General features: G+C 38.4%; 1 protein-coding gene across 2 annotated transcripts in view; it reads right to left on the reverse strand.

Annotated features, from left to right (window-relative positions):
* Positions 1–254: 254 nt before the first annotated feature.
* Positions 255–18,015, reverse strand: part of LOC121372691 (cytadherence high molecular weight protein 2-like) — a 46,331-nt gene continuing 28,570 nt past the window's right edge. For both annotated transcript variants that reach the window (XM_041499151.1, XM_041499152.1), the window contains 6 exons: positions 15,285–15,530; positions 11,459–11,701; positions 8,636–8,827; positions 2,164–2,329; positions 1,707–1,762; positions 255–598 (listed from right to left, as the gene is read on the reverse strand). In XM_041499151.1, the coding sequence (XP_041355085.1) occupies positions 350–598; positions 1,707–1,762; positions 2,164–2,329; positions 8,636–8,827; positions 11,459–11,701; positions 15,285–15,530 (1,152 nt within the window). In that variant the 3' untranslated portion in view covers positions 255–349. The remainder of the gene's footprint in view (positions 599–1,706; positions 1,763–2,163; positions 2,330–8,635; positions 8,828–11,458; positions 11,702–15,284; positions 15,531–18,015) is intronic.

The following is an 18,015-nucleotide window of genomic DNA, read 5'->3' on the forward strand; positions in this document are numbered from 1 at the left end:
ATATTTATATTTAAATTAATAATACAAGCAATGATCAACTTATTCCAAGGTACATAACTGTATCTGAAAAAATTGGTTCTGCCCGATGTTATTTGGTATAGTGCTATCTACAATTTCAGACACATTGATGATGTCTATTTTATAAATCACAACTGCCGCAAGCTTGTAGCTGTTATACAGACTAGTGACGATAGAAGTGTGCTTTGACAATATTGTTATGGCCCATGTCATAAAGATAGCATGAAATAATAAGGTCATTGTGAAACCGTTTATTCTAAACCATGGGGATAATATACAACATGAAGTCCAACATATGTATTGCAGTAGGTCTTCAGCCACAGGTTAAATATCAAATTGATTTCATTTTTGAATTCTGTGATTTCCCGTTACCTAGCCGTCTCATATTAAACCATGATAACCATTTCCGCCGGTCCTTGTCGGTCTTTCCTGATGGAAACGGTAGCTCATTACTTTCCACTGATGGTTCAGGAAATGGTAGCACATTGCTTTCCACTGATGGTTCAGGTAATGGTAGGTCGTTGCTTTCCACTGATGGTTCAGGAAATGGTAGCACATTGCTTTCCACTGATGGTTCACGCTACAGCAAGAAGTAAAAAAAAGAAAAAAATAATAATAAAAAATACTACTACTACATAGCTAAGCTCACAGTTAAAGCTGATGAGAAACTGAAAGTGTGGACAGGATGGTTACAAGAGATAAGCACCTGTCATGATTGGAGAAACAAGGCCTGGGATGTGGAGGTGGACAGTACACACAGCTAAGATTGGTTAGAAATGAGATGGAATTCAAAGAAGAGAAAGTAATATAATATAGGAAACAGTTGGGATAAGAGAAAACAAGCATTCTAAGAGTATTGCTAAAGCAATACATGTCCCCTAATTTTCATATCTCCTAATTTCAAGGGCCATAACTCTGTCAAAAATGGGCAAATCCCCATAAGGTCAAACTTGATCTATAGCTCTACATGATAAAAGCTATACAAAAATTTCAAAATATGTGAGACAGAAAAACAGACATACAGATGGACAGCGACAAAACTTATAGTCCTTTCAGTGGGACCAATAGGGGACTAAAAAAAAACCTTTTTAAAAACCCCAACCACATAACATACTTGAAACAGTAGGAATGTTTCTTTATTAATCATACCTCAGTACTTTGTTCTGGCTATTGTTAAAAACTTATAGTCCTCCAGTGGGACTGGTAAGGGACTAAAAAAAAACATTTAAAAAAACTAACTACATAACATACGACACATACACTAAAAGTAAAGCTTGAAAAGAAAGGAAAGTTTGTTTGTTAATCATACCTCAGTACATTGTTCTGGCTATTGTTAAAAACTGGTTTGGTTTAACTTTGTTTAAACAATATTTATTGCCGTTCAAAAACAGTAGTGGTCTGCTTTAACGTAACCCATTAGTTTAGCTGTGGCCTATTGGTATTATATCTAGGTTTAAGCAAAATGTATTTACCATCAAACTTGGAGTATCGAGCTTGGCTAATGTTAGAAGCCACTTGGTATTTTGTGTCATTAGTTTAATTAAAAAAAAACCATAATAATAATTATGTCATAATTCAGGAACAAAAATGAAGTCAATAAGGAAAAATGATTGGTGAATCTCTTAAGGGATAATAATGTCACATATGATATAGGTCAACCACTACACCACTGAAGCCGGTAGACTTACCATTCTGTTTTTAAACCATTTATTTGTAAGATTTTCTTCATCACTGTGAAATGTTCCTGCAATATGAAAAACATTTAAAATAAAAGAACCCATAAAAACAACAACCTCCCCTTCCCCAAACATCACGATTTTATAGCATACAATACAAGCACAGTTGAAAAATAAGGAGGAGAAACAAAATTTTAACTCTACTGCATCATAAGAAATTACAAAAGTTAAACTTTGTTTTGTTTAAGGACACTACTTGAACACATTGATTAATGAATCATTGGTTATAAACAAAGGTAAAAGATTAGATTGAATTCCAGCCCACTTCTTTTTGAAGCTATCTTAGTACTACGATATATAATAAATCTGCTGTAGGCTATGATGACATATGTCATAGCCCCCAACGCGTAGTACTAAGATAGCTTGAAAATAAGGGCCCAGGTTATGACTGGGTGAAGTTCATCATCACCTTCACTTGGTTCAGCAGCTTTGGATGCGAGTTGTTGGGCGACTAACTTCCGAGCCTTCAGTTTCCTCTGGACAGTGAAGAGTTCTCTCTTCAGCTCATACACCTGCTTAAACAGCCTAATCTGAAACTTTCTCATGTCCAAAATTAGAGGCATATCCTGCTTAATCTGTAAAAACACGCAAACAAAACATCTAAACTGAAAACTTACTACGGAAATCTGAAACATTGGAACTATCAGACAAAAACAATTTCCTACGTAAAGGAATGTTTCTTTCAATGACACCTCAGCACAGTGTAAATTACAACTATCTGTCTAATTTATTATTATACTAACAATTTGTCTAGTGTTACAGGAAACTCACAGACGTCTATGATATTCCTACCTAATGGCAGGAAACAATCTTTTATAGACACTTTCCCACGGACCAATCCTGGAGTGCTGGTTGAGATGGGGAAAACCGGGGGAAGAGATCTTTTATACACACTTTCCTACGGACATAGCGCTGGCTAAGATGGGAAAACCCCCAGTTGGGGATCAATCCTATTGTCCATTGCACTACAGGCCCAAACTACAAACATGCTGACCTCAATTAAATTAAAATAACTTTAAATGCATTTCTGAATATTGACAACTCAACAGCAGCTGTTAATGACAGTACTGGGCTATATAGCCCTGTGTGAGTACTGCTAAAGCAATACACATCCTCTATCAAAGACCACAAATGTTCATATCGCCTACGGTAAATGGCCATAACTGTAAAACATGTATAAACTGCATGTTAAACAGTTATGGCCCTTGATTAAATCCCCATAAAAGTCAAACTTGATCTGCACATGATAAAACTATATAAGAAATTTCAGTTCCATATCTTGAAGCAATGCGAAAAAACAAACAATCGGAAAACTATGTGGAACAGATGGACAGATAGACATACACACGGACAGAAGGTCGGAGACAAAACCTGCAGTCCCCTCAGGTTGGACTGGTAGGGGACTAATAACTGTGTGTGTTCGCTATTAACTGTCTTAATACAACAAACATATCTACTGCCATTCTTTAAAGGAGGGGACAATTAAGACATTTGGCCTGGTATGCATATTCAACGATATATAATGCACATTACTGCTTAATATCAACAAGTATAATTGTATAGTTAAGTAATAAAATGGTTAAATGTGACGGCTATTATATATAACGGGTGCAGCCATTTTGTACAATCCCAGTGAATACACCCTCTGGCAAGCTGGTGGTTACATAATACCTAATGTGTCACATCAGGAATTATTCTTCGAACTGAAGAAACAAAACATTTTTGCGGATGCATCGCAATGTTCTTTAATAATAACCATCCCAGTAAGCCATCAACAATTATATATACTCTTCAAAAGAAGAAACGCAAAACCACATTGTCGTAACATTTGGAGAATTGATTTAATTATTGAATGGTGAGTCCGATAATTACCAAATGTTGCAGGATTGTTCACAATTCACTCTAGTCCATTGTGAGTAAGTGATAGGACACACCACCAAGGTCAAGGTCATCTGGAGTCAATACCGGGTGTGGCCTCCGCGTGTGTTGACAACTGCCTGGCACCGCCTGCCCATTGAAGCAACCAGAGTACGGATGACGTCCCGGAGGATGGTGGCCCACTCGGCCTGCAAGGCTGCTGCCAGCTCGGGCAGGGTCTGGGGCTGTGGTTGTCACTGTCGGAGGCGTCGGTCCAACTCGTCCCATAGATGCTCACTTGGGTTCAAATCCGGTGATGTCGATGGCCAAGGAAGGACATTAATGTTGTTGTTCTGTAGGAAAGCCGTTGTGAGACGTGCTGTGTGAGGCCTGGCGTTGTCATGTTGGAACACTGCGTTGGCGTTGGCCATAACTGGAACGATGTGTGGCCGGAGGATCTGGTCAATGTAGCCCTGTGCATTCAGGTTGCCCTGCACGTGGACCAGGTCAGTTCTGCCAGTGTGTGAGATGGCTGCCCACACCATGACACTACCCCCGCCGAATCTGTCCACTTCCTGCACGCAGTTTGCCGCATAACGTTCACCACGACGCCTATACACGCGACATCTTCCATCATGACGTCGGAGCAGAAATCGGGACTCGTCACTGAACCATTGTCGATGAATCTGGCACCACTGCAGTCGGAGTCGACGGTGTTGTGGTGTTAAGATGACACCTCGAACTGGACGTCTGGCACGAATTCCTACCTCACGTGTGGAGGTGGCAGTAGTCAATCATTCCCGAAGGTGGCGTACCCGGATGTAGCGGTCCTGCCCGGGGGTAGTGACCCGTGGTCGACCGGATCTAGGGAGGTCACGTGTTGATCCATGTTGCTGGTAACGGTCCCACAGTCTGGAGATGGTGCTTGGGGACACATGGAATGCCCTGGCAACGGCCGTTCTGGATTCGCCTGCGTCTAGTCGGCCGATGGCATTGTTTCTCTGCGGTTCACTGAGACGTGGCATGTCCTGGATTGTCAACTGTCGGCCAGATACAGAGGCCAGGCAAGCGAACACCCTGCACTTTTATACTGTCGGTGTTCATGTTGCACGTGCAGACAACGCACGTGCAGTGGTGACATGGTTTGCACGTGGCTGCGTTTTTGCGAATATTCACATTTTGAAACTTTATTTTACAGTAGCTGCGTTTTATCGAATGTAACCGTGGGAATGTGTTTGGGACATGCAATGACCTTATATTCACAAAGCATGAACTGGTAGGAAACATAAAATCGGAGTTATAACCCATTTGTACCCTTTTGCGTTTCTTTTTTTGAAGAGTATATTATTTTTCAATACAAAATAAACCACCATTGTCAAAGTGTTGAAATAACTATTATGTTTTGTACATAAATTAACCCATGTACTGAAATAATAATCAGAGTGTTTTCTTGGTCAATTGGTCTTTTCTTTCCGTGGCCTGTACCTGTGGTTCCTGATTGGCAGGTGTATATTTAAACGGTCGCCCAGACACAGTGTCTAGACACACTAAAAAGACGTGCCTCTTTTATTAGAATCACAAGGTATTGTCTGATAGCCGTGCGGACGCCCCTCAAATCGTAATGGACATTAACATTTTATTACTGTAAGTAATTCTGTAAAACACTTGATTAAGTAGACTTTTCCATCTAAAATCACAAACTGACCAATTACGTCGTCCCAAAGAAAAGAAAAGTATCACTTGGGTATCATGAGTGGTCGTTTTTGCTTGAACGTACCCTACCAATAGGCCTAATAATATGCATTTTTTCTTTGGATTTTTTTAAAAAAGAAAAATACTATAACTCCATTTCGTTCTATTGATGGAAATTGAAATATATTTAGTTAAATAGTTTAATATACTATCAAGTCATTTATGTTGTTTTACAAGTCAGGTTGATGAAAGCGAAGCGCCTTGTCGTAAATTAGAGCGTTTGTTTACACTGTGCATAGAGGAGATGGACGGAGCTGACGTCACTTCGCCCCAAGCTATACCACCGGATGTCACAAAAACGAAACAAAATGGCTGCCCCCAGTTAGCAGGAATAATCATGTTTTTTTATTAACTCTAAAATTACGTATTTTTCATTTGTTAGTGTCAGTACGTGTTGGTGGTCCGGGTATGCATCTTTCCAACACATAAGGCTATTGTTTGAGTTGACCCTACCTTTAATAGACTGATACACTCAAACGGCTGTTTTGTGCACTGAACGGTAAATTAATAATTTTTTACATGCATTAATAAATGTATCTAAAGGATATTGAAGAGTGGAAATGTTATTGGAAGAAAAATAATGTTATCTATTCGAAACAGTTAAATTATAAAAACATACTAGTATATACTACCCTAGTTTTAACATGAAAAAATGGAAACTAAGTTTGGTTAATCTACAAATTTGTAACACATTTTTATATAATTACAATAGAATAAAACAAGATTCTGTGACGTTGAATTGTGAAAAACCTTAAAAACAGACTAGAGCTCGTCTCCATAACCGTTATTTCTCAGATGTACGTGCATTTTTGAAAATATGAAAAATGCATTTCGTGGTATTAAAAACATCAGGATGACCAGAAACACTTCGAATGTATGGAAATGGATATCTAAACAATAAAATTTAAGTAATGTATGATTTCATTTATCAAAAACAGCTATAATAGTAAAAATTATATCGTAGTGTTTAATAACCAAGGTCTGTCACATTAAAGTGCTGTGCCAGATGTATGATGTATTGAGCTATATCAATCAAGATATTATTTAATATGATTAGAATTTTTTTTTTTTAAAGTAAAAAAATTATATACCAGTATATTTACCATTTAAAAATATTCCCCTGAAAAACAGAACCAGCTGAATTCGTTTCGGGAATTTCCATAAGATTTGATCCGTGACGTCACGAAGGGAACTCCTTTCGATAGTCAGCGCCATTGTTCATTGCTTCTTTTGTGTTTATTATGGTTAAACGGCGTGTTGTTGCCGGCTGTAGCAATACAAAAGCCGATAAATTTAGTCTTCACGCATTTCCTAGTAATGTTGCTGTGAGAAATCTGTGTGTGAATTTGATTAAAACAACGTGGAAATACTGGACAGGAAGAAAATGCCGGAGACCATTGCGACAGCAGACACTTTAGTTTCGATTCGTCTGAACTGGCTTGCTACGGGAATACCATGTGTTATGGCGTTTAAAAAAGATGCCGTACCAACAATTTTTCTGCGACACAAAACAAATGACAACAAGCCGACGCCATCCACACCGAAACGACCTTGGTGTGCATATCGTCAATGTCCCAAATTGCATTATGCTTTCAACTCCGGTCAGTTTGTTTTCTCATGCACGGTTCGTGCAATCATCGAGATCCGATTTGTTGTCGTTTGCATCTCGTTCATTTGTGAGATTTTTCTTTACAGTTCGAGAACATTAAAACAATAAAGTACAGACAAGTAAGTATCTATAGCCTAGTCCGTCCCATCCTACAAAAATGTAGGGTTTTTTTGTAAAAAGAAAAAGAAAAAAAAGAAGCTAATTTTGTATGCATCTTAGAAAACAATCGGCTCAGAAATAAATGACTTGTAAATTCCATAGTATGAAAAAAGGCGTTCCCTGTAAAACAGACTATAAATACATTAAATTAATTTTACTATACCTCCCACAGAGAAAACCTTTTTTCATACTATGGAATGTGTTATAAGTTATTTATTTCTGAGCAGACTGTTTTCACAACTGCACACAAAAAAATAGTACTGTTTTGTTATATCCAAAACACTTTTACTTTTTTTTTTACGTCAAACTAAACTGAAATTATTCACACAAAAAACCATCTTCATAGATGGATGGGACGGACTAAAAGTCGTTTTTGTTTATTTTTTAAAATTAAAATAAGTTATTTATTTCTGAGCAGACTGTTTTCACAACTGCACACAAAAAATAGTATTGTTTTGTTATTTCCAAAACACTTTTACTCTTTTTTTTTTTTTTACGTCAAACTAAACTGAAATTATTCACACAAAAAAACATCTTCATAGAGCGATGGGATGGACTAAAAGTCGTTTTTTGTTTATTTCTTAAAATTACCGATATCGGGTCCACTTGACTCGTAGAATTCAAGAGTTATTTATCGTCTTTTCTACTACATCACAAGTATTAGAACATACAGTGTAGCAAAATAATTCGCACAAAAAGCTAAAGAACAAAACAAGAATAAAAGTTGTAAATTAGTGGTAAGCTGTCTCCACGACCATTTTCATCGTCATCTGTCAGCTGGTGGTTTGTCGGAAGATGTTCCAGGTTCAAACTGATAAGACATTATTTGTTGTGTTGCACAAATATTAGTCCAGTCGTCATTATTACACTATTCATCATCGAAAGAAGAATCGCATGATCAAGCTTGGCAGTCGCTGTCGGTCCCACTTTCGCTTGTGTTGGAAGTCATCTCGTGGTAGGTTTCTGTGAAGTGTGTTCCCTTCGTGACGTCACGGCTATTTACAGGCAAATGTTTTTACCGAGAATTTTACTCGGTCGTTTCCGGCAGTGTTCTACAGGAGTGATGTTTTAATACTTTTATGGGACATTTTCGTAATTATTGATTTACATATCGGTGTAAAATATTATTGCAATGAATTAAGAAAGCATTTAATTGTGGAATTTGAAATTTTAGTGTATGGTCTGGCACAGCACTTTAAGACTAAAACTTCATATCCATATTCCCTAAATTAAAGAGCCCAACATAACAACCTGGTGTCGTTCCACAAAGCGATCTTAGTGCTAAGATCACTTTAAGTGCTTAACAACCGTACACACCTAAGGTGATCTTAGTGCTAAGATCACTTTACGTGCTTAACAACCGTACACACCTAAGGTGATCTTAGTGCTAAGATCACTTTACGTGCTTAACAACCGTACACACCTAAGGTGATCTTAGTGCTAAGATTGCTTCGTGGAATGAGGCCCTGGTGTATACACAGAGTTGGTCCTCATTGCAGCTCACCTGTGCTTTCAGAACAGAGTCTTTGTCGAGATTTTCCCGATTTCCGATATCACTGGATATACGGCGCATCTCATTCTCGTATTGCGACACATGATGCATCACTTGAATCTGTTTGAGTTCGAGACTGTGAAGAGCAGCCAGGACACTTCGATACACAGTCGATAGGGTCCGTATCTGAGTTATCATCTGGTTCTGATAACAAAACACCCCCCAAAACACTATATTAATTCATCATTTAATACTAAATAAAATAATACTTCTGTACTTCTTTGTTTCTTTTTGTGTATCTCTAGTTTCTTTCAAATTCCTGTTGTATATAATACACTCTTTTCCTCAATTTGATTGTTAAATAAATAAATTTGTATACAAATTTTAAATATATATATGTATAATTACTATTATATTATAATTATGTAATTGTTGCCATTATATTATAGTGTGTATATAGGAGAGGGCCTAGTAAGATAGCAAACTGTATCCAATCCTTTCATTGTTTATGCAATAAAATATGAAGGGTCAAGGGAATAACCTTTGATGTTACATTTTTAGTAAGGTGATATTTTTAAATTTTAACATTTACAACTCTGCAATTGTGGAATATTTATGTCTCAGAAAGCATAATTTACCAACTCCTTTTAATGGCCTAACATAATTATTATAGGTTTTAATTTAGTATGTCATTGTGACCTTGACATACACAGCCATTAAAATACATAGGTTATTCCCATGGACTCTTCATGTACACGTATACATTACTATTATATTATAATTATGGAACTGTCACCATTATATTATTGTGTGTATATAGGAGAGGGCCTGGTAAGTTGGCAAACTTGTGCACAATCGTTTTCTTGTTTAGGTCTCACTACACAGTTGACTTCCGGGTGAGAGTTCATTCATCACCAGGGTTCGTACACCTTGGGCTGTCAAAACTTTTCCAAAACTTTCCATAGCCCACAAATCCAAATTTCCAAAACCATTTCCAAGCTAACTCAATCACAACAAAGTGTTTTTTGCAGTTTTTAGACATGTTTGTCAGAGTTAAAACTTTTGCTTTGACTAAGCTGCGTGGTATACATGTAGGATTACTAGTAATAAAAAAATTAATGTAATTTATTTTGGCGTTTTAAAATGCAGTTTTATTTTTGGAGTGGACATGACTATGATGATATGTAAGGAAGATTGCCAGAAATATGAATACAGAAGTATTGCTTCACAAAAACTTATCGTGTTCCTTTCTTCTTATTCAGTTAATAACCCATACCTTTAAAATGCCCAAAATCCTACTCCTTATGGGTTTGTGGTCTGAATTATCAGTTGGACTTCTCTGTTTTATTATTTCACAATTTACGACCTCAATTTCAAGTTTTTTTGCTTTCACAGTCTTCCTGAAACTATTAGATTTAGTCAAATCGGTGAGATTTCCTTTTTTCTCAGCAGATTCTGCCAGTTCATCAGCAGATGAAGACAGTGATTCAATATCTTTTTCTAACCGTGCTCGCTTTGTCTCTAATTCAATAATCTGCTCAAGTAGCAATTTCCTTTTTCTAGAAGCCTCACTTTCAGTTTTTTCGGTTTTCTTTTGCTCAAGGAAATGTGTGTATGTCATCCTGCCACTCTGGGAAGTCTTCCCACAAGAATATTACAGCCTACCTGTCGCTGTTCTGTCTCTGAAGCTGCTGGCATCTCGCTCTCGGCATTGGATTTGCTGGAGCCTGGTTTGGCTGTTTCAGGACTGAAGAAGTGAACAATCCTCGTGTTTGATGTGACTAGTGAATGTTTCTTCCCATTCAGGTGACTGACGACTGTGGCCTCACCCATATTTCCGATATCAAATGTTTTTAAACACAACGTACATCACGCTCTGTGACGATCAGGATCTGCTCCATCCTGACCTGCTTTCGCGAGCCAATCGTTGTACAGTTCTTTTGTTAACCACAGGTTACTGAACACACACTTTCCGGGCATTTTAAATGGAGTCAATAGGTGCAATGGTCATTCAAATCATAGATCCATCAAACTCGCAGCAAACTCGTGATGATCTGCGCAAGCGCAAGTGCAGATAGCCTGAGTTAATCTTTCGGGATCAGGCTAAAACGGAACCACTACCAAAACGGAACCATTTTCGTTGGCTAGGCTATAGCGGCACCTCATTATATCGGCTAAAACGGGGCGTTGGGTCGGGGGTAAATATTGGTGAAACAAACCAGTTTTTCATACATTTTATTTACGGCAAGGACATAATTTTCCATAACTTTTCCATAGCCAAGGTAACAAAACCTGATTTTCCAAAACGTTTAAGGTCCTGGAAAACACTGTGACGAATTTCCAAAACATTCCAAGACTTTCCAAAACGCATACGAACCCTGCATCACGGTCCACTACAGTTCCTAATTGTGACATATGTTGTGGTTCACATATTCCCTTCTAGTAAATGGGGAAGAATCAAAACAATATGTATTTTTAATGATAAGCCTTTTGGCTGGATTTTGCCCACATTATTTTGTAATATTATGCATCGACTTTTTAGAACATGGGTGTATAGCAGAAGAGACGGTAGGTGTGACTCGGTTCCTGAACAGGTGGTTTGGACTGGTATTACAGCCAGATGCAAAAAAACAAAACTAAAATGGAAATGTTATCAATTTTGAAGTAAAAATAAATGCTTAAATAATGTATGTTTGCAATGGTGTATGTTGTTAGTATCAACGAGAAACCATTGTATTGGCAATCTTCATTTGAAGTTGGGCAATTTAACATGGGTTTCAATGGCAGATGTGTAGTGAGACCTCATGCAATAAAATATGTTTTCAATGCAAAGACCTGGCTAGCTTTCTCGCGCGTGAAGTCCAGCTTGATGTTCTTGTTGGCCTCCACCAGGGCCATGATGCTTGACTTGCTGTCGTAGCTGGACAGCTGCACGTTGACGAGATCCTTGACGAGCTTCGTCAGGTCGGTTCTCAGGTGAAACACATCCTGCTCCAGCTCAGAGTTGGACTTGTCCAGCACTTCAACATCAGACCTCATCTCTTTTATCTGTTTCGTTCTCTGCATGTTCTCTACCGACTGAAAACAGGAGGTAAAAAGACAGAGAGGGAAAAATGACTTTGGATGAACTATCAGAAAAACCTTATAAGGTCTTAAAAAGTTATCAACATATCAAGTTCTTTATTACTTTAAGTTATGGCAGAGGTAGGCTGTGTATTGGTAGCAGTCCACGAGCTATCAGATGTATAATGTGCCGGTTTGTTTTGTTCAGGGGTGTAACAAATACACATGGTGGCAAATACAATACATATCACGAATATGAGGTGACGATTACGAATATGTATTCATGTCCTTGAATACAAAAGTGAAAAGGTTTTGCGTAAAGGAAGAACAGTATTTATTTATTTATTTAAAGTAAGAAACAATTAATTGTGGGTGTGTCTATTGTTTAGTCAGTGGCGTAGCGGGGGGCACAGGGGCAATGACTCCCCAATCAAACGTGTTTTCTTTCTCTCTCTTTTTTTTTTTTTAACTGTATTAAATTTGATAAAATCATACATACATAGTGTGGGTTGCACCCCTACGCCAGCCATCTTCATAAATCAAGGCTAATATTTGTTCCTTGTATTCAGCCTTGATACATGTTGTCAAGAAATCGTGCCACAAAATGCTTAAATTTCATTGGATGCGATGAGATCTGATTGCAACTAATCACAACGCTCCTTATAGATTCCCTTGTTATTGTAAACAAAGATGGCAGTGTCAGCGTCCGGCGGTTAATTTTTGATATTGCTTTCAAGATTGTCACATGTTACCGATGCTGTGAGTGGTCAGCGATATTATCGTGTAAGGGACATAATCAGTGTTACAAATTTTCTTCCAATAGAGGGCGCTAGTAGTGGATATCAGTAATCTTGACTACATGTATCAAGGCTGAATACGAGGAACGAATATTAGCCTTGATTTATGAAGATGCACGCCAGCATGTCTAGTCCAGAATCATGTTCTTTTTAAAGAACACTAACATGTCCACATTTTCACAGGAAAGTGCATCCGTTTAAGGCCATTTTGTTTTTTGATATGTATTAATTTAAAACGATACATATATTTGTATTGCCAGAGTTCTTGTTAAGCATTATACAAATTAATTTGACTTTAATCAGCTATTTACATGTTTTCATATTGAAGTTACATTGCATACACTAAAACAAATTGTAAATTAAGTGCTCGCCTGATGTGCAGTCGGTCTACGATCAATCACCATCTGTGGGCTCATTGGGCTATATCTAGTTCCAACCAGTGCACCATGACTGATGTGCAGTCGGTCTACGATCAATCACCATCTGTGGGCTCATTGGGCTATATCTCGTTTCAACCAGTGCACCATGACTGATGTGCAGTCGGTCTACGATCAATCACCATCTGTGGGCTCATTGGGCTATATCTCGTTCCAACCAGTGCACCATGACTGATTTGCAGTCGGTCTACGATCAATCACCATCTGTGGGCTCATTGGGCTATATCTCGTTCCAACCAGTGCACCATGACTGATGTTCAGTCGGTCTACGATCAATCACCATCTGTGGGCTCATTGGGCTATATCTCGTTCCAACCAGTGCACCATGACTGATGTTCAGTCGGTCTACGATCAATCACCATCTGTGGGCTCATTGGGCTATATCTCGTTCCAACCAGTGCACCATGACTGGTGTGCAGTCAGTCTACGATCAATCACCATCTGTGGGCTCATTGGGCTATATCTCGTTCCAACCAGTGCACCATGACTGATGTGCAGTCAGTCTACGATCAATCACCATAATGTGGGCTCATTGGGCTATATCTCGTTCCAACCAGTGCACCATGACTGGTGTGCAGTCAGTCTACGATCAATCACCATCTGTGGGCTCATTGGGCTATATCTCGTTCCAACCAGTGCACCATGACTGATGTGCAGTCGGTCTACGATCAATCACCATCTGTGGGCTCATTGGGCTATATCTCGTTCCAACCAGTGCACCAGGACTGGTGTGCAGTCAGTCTACGATCAATCACCATCTGTGGGCTCATTGGGCTATATCTCGTTCCAACCAGTGCACCATGACTGATGTGCAGTCAGTCTACGATCAATCACCATCTGTGGGCTCATTGGGCTATATCTCGTTCCAACCAGTGCACCATGACTGGTGTAACAAAGGCACATACCACAGCTTTTGATATACCAGCCGTGGTGCACTGGTTCTGACAGAAAGCAAGAGGTCTGTGGGCCGAAGTGGTCACTGAGTAAATTGTTGACCTCACCTACCAGATTCATAGAAGGCATGATACCCCATTTTCTGGATTGGTTGGGCAGTGATGGGGTGTCGGAATGACCAGATTTACAAATTTGTTTCTCCATGGGTCAAGGAAGCTTCCCACTAAATTTAGTTACAAATGGTTTAGAAGATCTGAAGAAATTAGTTTAAATGCATTTTTTTATATAAACAAGAGTACCGGTGAGGTACATGATACGCCCATCAAGAGATTGATGGAAAACCATATCTATATTAATGAATATGTTACGGGTATGATTAAAGTCTAATTATGTGAAATGTTTGCAATGGGATGGATGAACAGTTTGTTTTGGATCAACCACCATCCCAAGTTGTTCCTACATGCGGTTTGATGGTCTTGTATGCAAGATATGATCTGGAAAAGGATTTACTGTTATGTGCAGTACCGAGAAAAGTAGGTCAGTGACCTAGTAATAGTACGCGACACACTGCCATCCCAAGTTGTTCCTACACATGAGGTTTGATGGTCCTGTATGCATCTGTATACAAGATATGGTCTGGACAAGAAAATGTTAACAGATGGACGTACGGACAGACAGACAATGCCATATCATAATATGACCCATCATCGATGGGCATATAAAAATCAGCGTGCTCTAACTTTTTTCTTTATAAAGCTATAGCAAACTTTACTCCCACCCTGGGGACAAATCGGGGACCCAACTTTAATGACATTAACAAATTATGTAAAACCATCTGTTGACCGTTACATCATATATGCATATGAAGATTAGTCTTTTATACCAATTTTGGAAGTACAGAAAGATTTTTAAAATTGGATTAATTTTCCCCTCGGGGGTCCCTGAGGGGTCAGAATGACCAAATTCAAAAATGTGTTTTTCCATGTGCCAAGGAAGTTTCCTAGTGTGGCAGATAAGTCAAAAATCTTTCACTTTGTAATAAAAGCACCAATTTTGGCATGTGTAACCCTCTTGGGCCACTCTTATTAGAAAAAGCCTATTGGCCATTCAAAAATTCAAAATGGCCACCATTTTTCAAGATGGCATCCATTCACAACACAGAAATCCCATAACCATAAACATTGATCCTGTAGACCAATTTAGATTGTTTCCATCAAATCATGTTTTGTAAAATGCTGACATCAAATATGTAACTTTAAAATATCTCAGAAGCTTTTCTTCTTCTTTTTTGTAGCAGAATTTAAAAAAGAAAAGTCTTAGTCTGAGTTTTAGTCTTACACATGTGTAACTACATAAATTTACAATGCTTATAAACACCAGCATTTAAGAAAAACAGGCTTCGTAAATTTAGCCCCAGTATTTTAAGAGTGCTGAGATGTCGTAAAACAAAACACTCCTTTCCCTTCTTACCAGTGGATTGAGCAGATTTGCGACATCCTTCCTGACGTCCTTGAGGGCCTGTGAGATGGTGTCCAGTACGTCGCTCATCGTCCGACGGTGCTCCTCCTGGGCGATAAGGCGGCTGTTCCAGTCGTTGGCGTTCTCCTCCAGCTGGAACTGCCGTTTAGAAAACACTGCGATTTCACGCTCCACTGACTGCAGGGCCTCGGCAAGGATCCGCTGGTTCTTCATCACCTTCATCACAGTTGGGTTGGCCTGTAACAGTGTTGGACAAATGTTTGAGAAAGTCACTAGCCCTCAAACAAGCTTTGGCTAGTGTCGTATGTATTATAGTACTACAGTTGATTTTTCATTTCATTTCAACTTATTTTTGTGCTTATATTCAATTAAGGTTCAAGCACGCTGTCCTGGTCACACACCTCAGCTCTGGGTTGAAGCCAGTACCGGGGTGTGAACCCTGTACCTACCAGCCTGTAGTCCAATGGCTTAACCACTGCGCCACTGAGGCTGGTTACAGTTGATAATTTCCACTAGCCCAGAGCAATAATTCACCAGCCGGGACCAAGAGCTAGTAGATTTGTCGAACTCTGTCTGTAATCATTACACAAATCATAAATGCATGGACCATCAGTCAGGGGTCGAAATTTAATTGTTTTACCACTGAGTAGTGCATTTCCAAAAGCACTACTCGTCCGAGTATGTATGATCTTACTGAAGATACTTGTAATAAATGAAGAGTGTATTTACAACACCTGTTCAAAATAGTGCAATCAGCAAAAGTATATCTACCAGTCTACATAACTAGAATCTCAGGCTTATAGCCTAGGCATTTATCCAGGTATTCTGTGGATCCAAACATAGGCCCCTTCCCAAAAGAAAGTGGCACTAAAAATTTCCAATGTTTATACTAAAATTTCCCAATAATGTAAACCGTATTAATATTGCGACGTGTTTTTTTCGCGAATATATACCTTAGCGCATGTTCGCGATGTGTAAATTTCGCGAACGACCGATGACAGCTCAAAAAAAAAAAGTGGATAAAGACAGCTCACTGTAATTGTTATAAAGTTACTGTCTGTAAATCAATATTCTGTTATCCTAGATCAAGCAATTGTGCCTGGTACAGAGTCTATAGAGGGCATTAGGCCCTACCCACCGCACCTGTATTTGAATCACAACTCACAGCTTCAGTTGTTAACTGTTAACACCCTTTGGTAGATAAAACAATAAACGATTAGTCGCCATCGATTGAAGTTACATAAAACAATTAACGATTAGTCACCATCAAGGAGAGCTTGTGTATAGGCTGTGTCTGTTGAGTGAATCTTTTTTTGTGAATTTTATTGTCAATAAAATATTTCAAACAAAACAAATTACTTTAAGCACACTTCAAACTGGAAAATAGTGCGTGCGTATTAATTTCGCGACATAAGGTTGGATGCGAACGACGCGAAATTTATATGCACGCATTTTTTTCACGGTTTACAGTATATATATTTAATTATGTGTGTTCTAATTAATTATGTGCGTCATGTGCTGCATCATTCAGTGGCCTGAAAACATATCCCAGATATGATTAACTCGTGCTAATTTTCCCAATCCATCAGACATGACACCTTGGGGGAAAATCCTCGATAGCCACTTTGAGTGAGTGTATGTGTGTGTGTGTGTGTGTGGGTGGGTGGGGGGGGGGGGGGGCTAATTCAATATTAATGGGTGGAGTGTATACTTAATTTCGCACACACTATTATATTTGAAGTCCAGCAGATTCAGAACTCTGCCTTAATCCTATTTAACAAGTTATTAAAGTGACTGTACATGACTGTATCAGGCCAAATAATCCCAGGGCTAACCCTACTCATTGACAATTAGCCCATTGCTAACTTTTATACATACACAATGGCTACAGCATTTAGTACATGCATTTGGCTAATAAAATGTTATTTAAATTAACCACTTTTTAATAATTTTCAAACAAATACGGTACTCTAGATATCTGAAAATTAGATAAAACAAATTCCTTTCCAGTGTAACCCCTGAGTTGCATGGACCATCTATAATCATTGCATAAAGCATAACTACATGGACTATCTATAATCATTATATAAAGCATAAATGCATGGACTATCTATAATCATTGCATAAAGCATAACTACATGGACTATCTATAATCATTATATAAAGCATAAATGCATGGACTATCTATAATCATTGCATAAAGCATAACTGCTTGGACTATCTAGAATCATTGCATAAATCATAACTGCATGGACTATCTATAACCATTATATAAAGCATAAATGCATGGACTATCTATAATCATTACATAAACCATAACTGCACGGACTATCTATAATCATTGCATAAATCATAAATCTTTTACATGCACTTTTCCAGTGAGGACAGCACAGCATATATACCACAGGTTTTGATATACTGATTGCAGGGAACTGCGTGGAACTGGAAGAAACTTCCTGAGTCCACCATGGGTGATTGATCCTACGACCCAAGCACCAGAAGTAAGCATCTACCAATTGAGCTAGATCTCACTCTCACTTAAAGCCACAGACACTAGGTTTTAAACACTACAGCAGATTTTCACTATTAAAGCTGTTAAAGTATTTATGGTTAATCTGGTGTTTGTAATACCATAAAATAATTGTTTTAATAATTCTAAAAACGCACTTGTGTCTGAGAAGTAACTATTGTGTAGGCAAGCTCTAGTCTATTTTTAGCTCAA

The sequence above is a fragment of the Gigantopelta aegis genome, chromosome 4, assembly GCF_016097555.1.
Source record: "Gigantopelta aegis isolate Gae_Host chromosome 4, Gae_host_genome, whole genome shotgun sequence".
Taxonomy (NCBI): domain Eukaryota; kingdom Metazoa; phylum Mollusca; class Gastropoda; order Neomphalida; family Peltospiridae; genus Gigantopelta; species Gigantopelta aegis.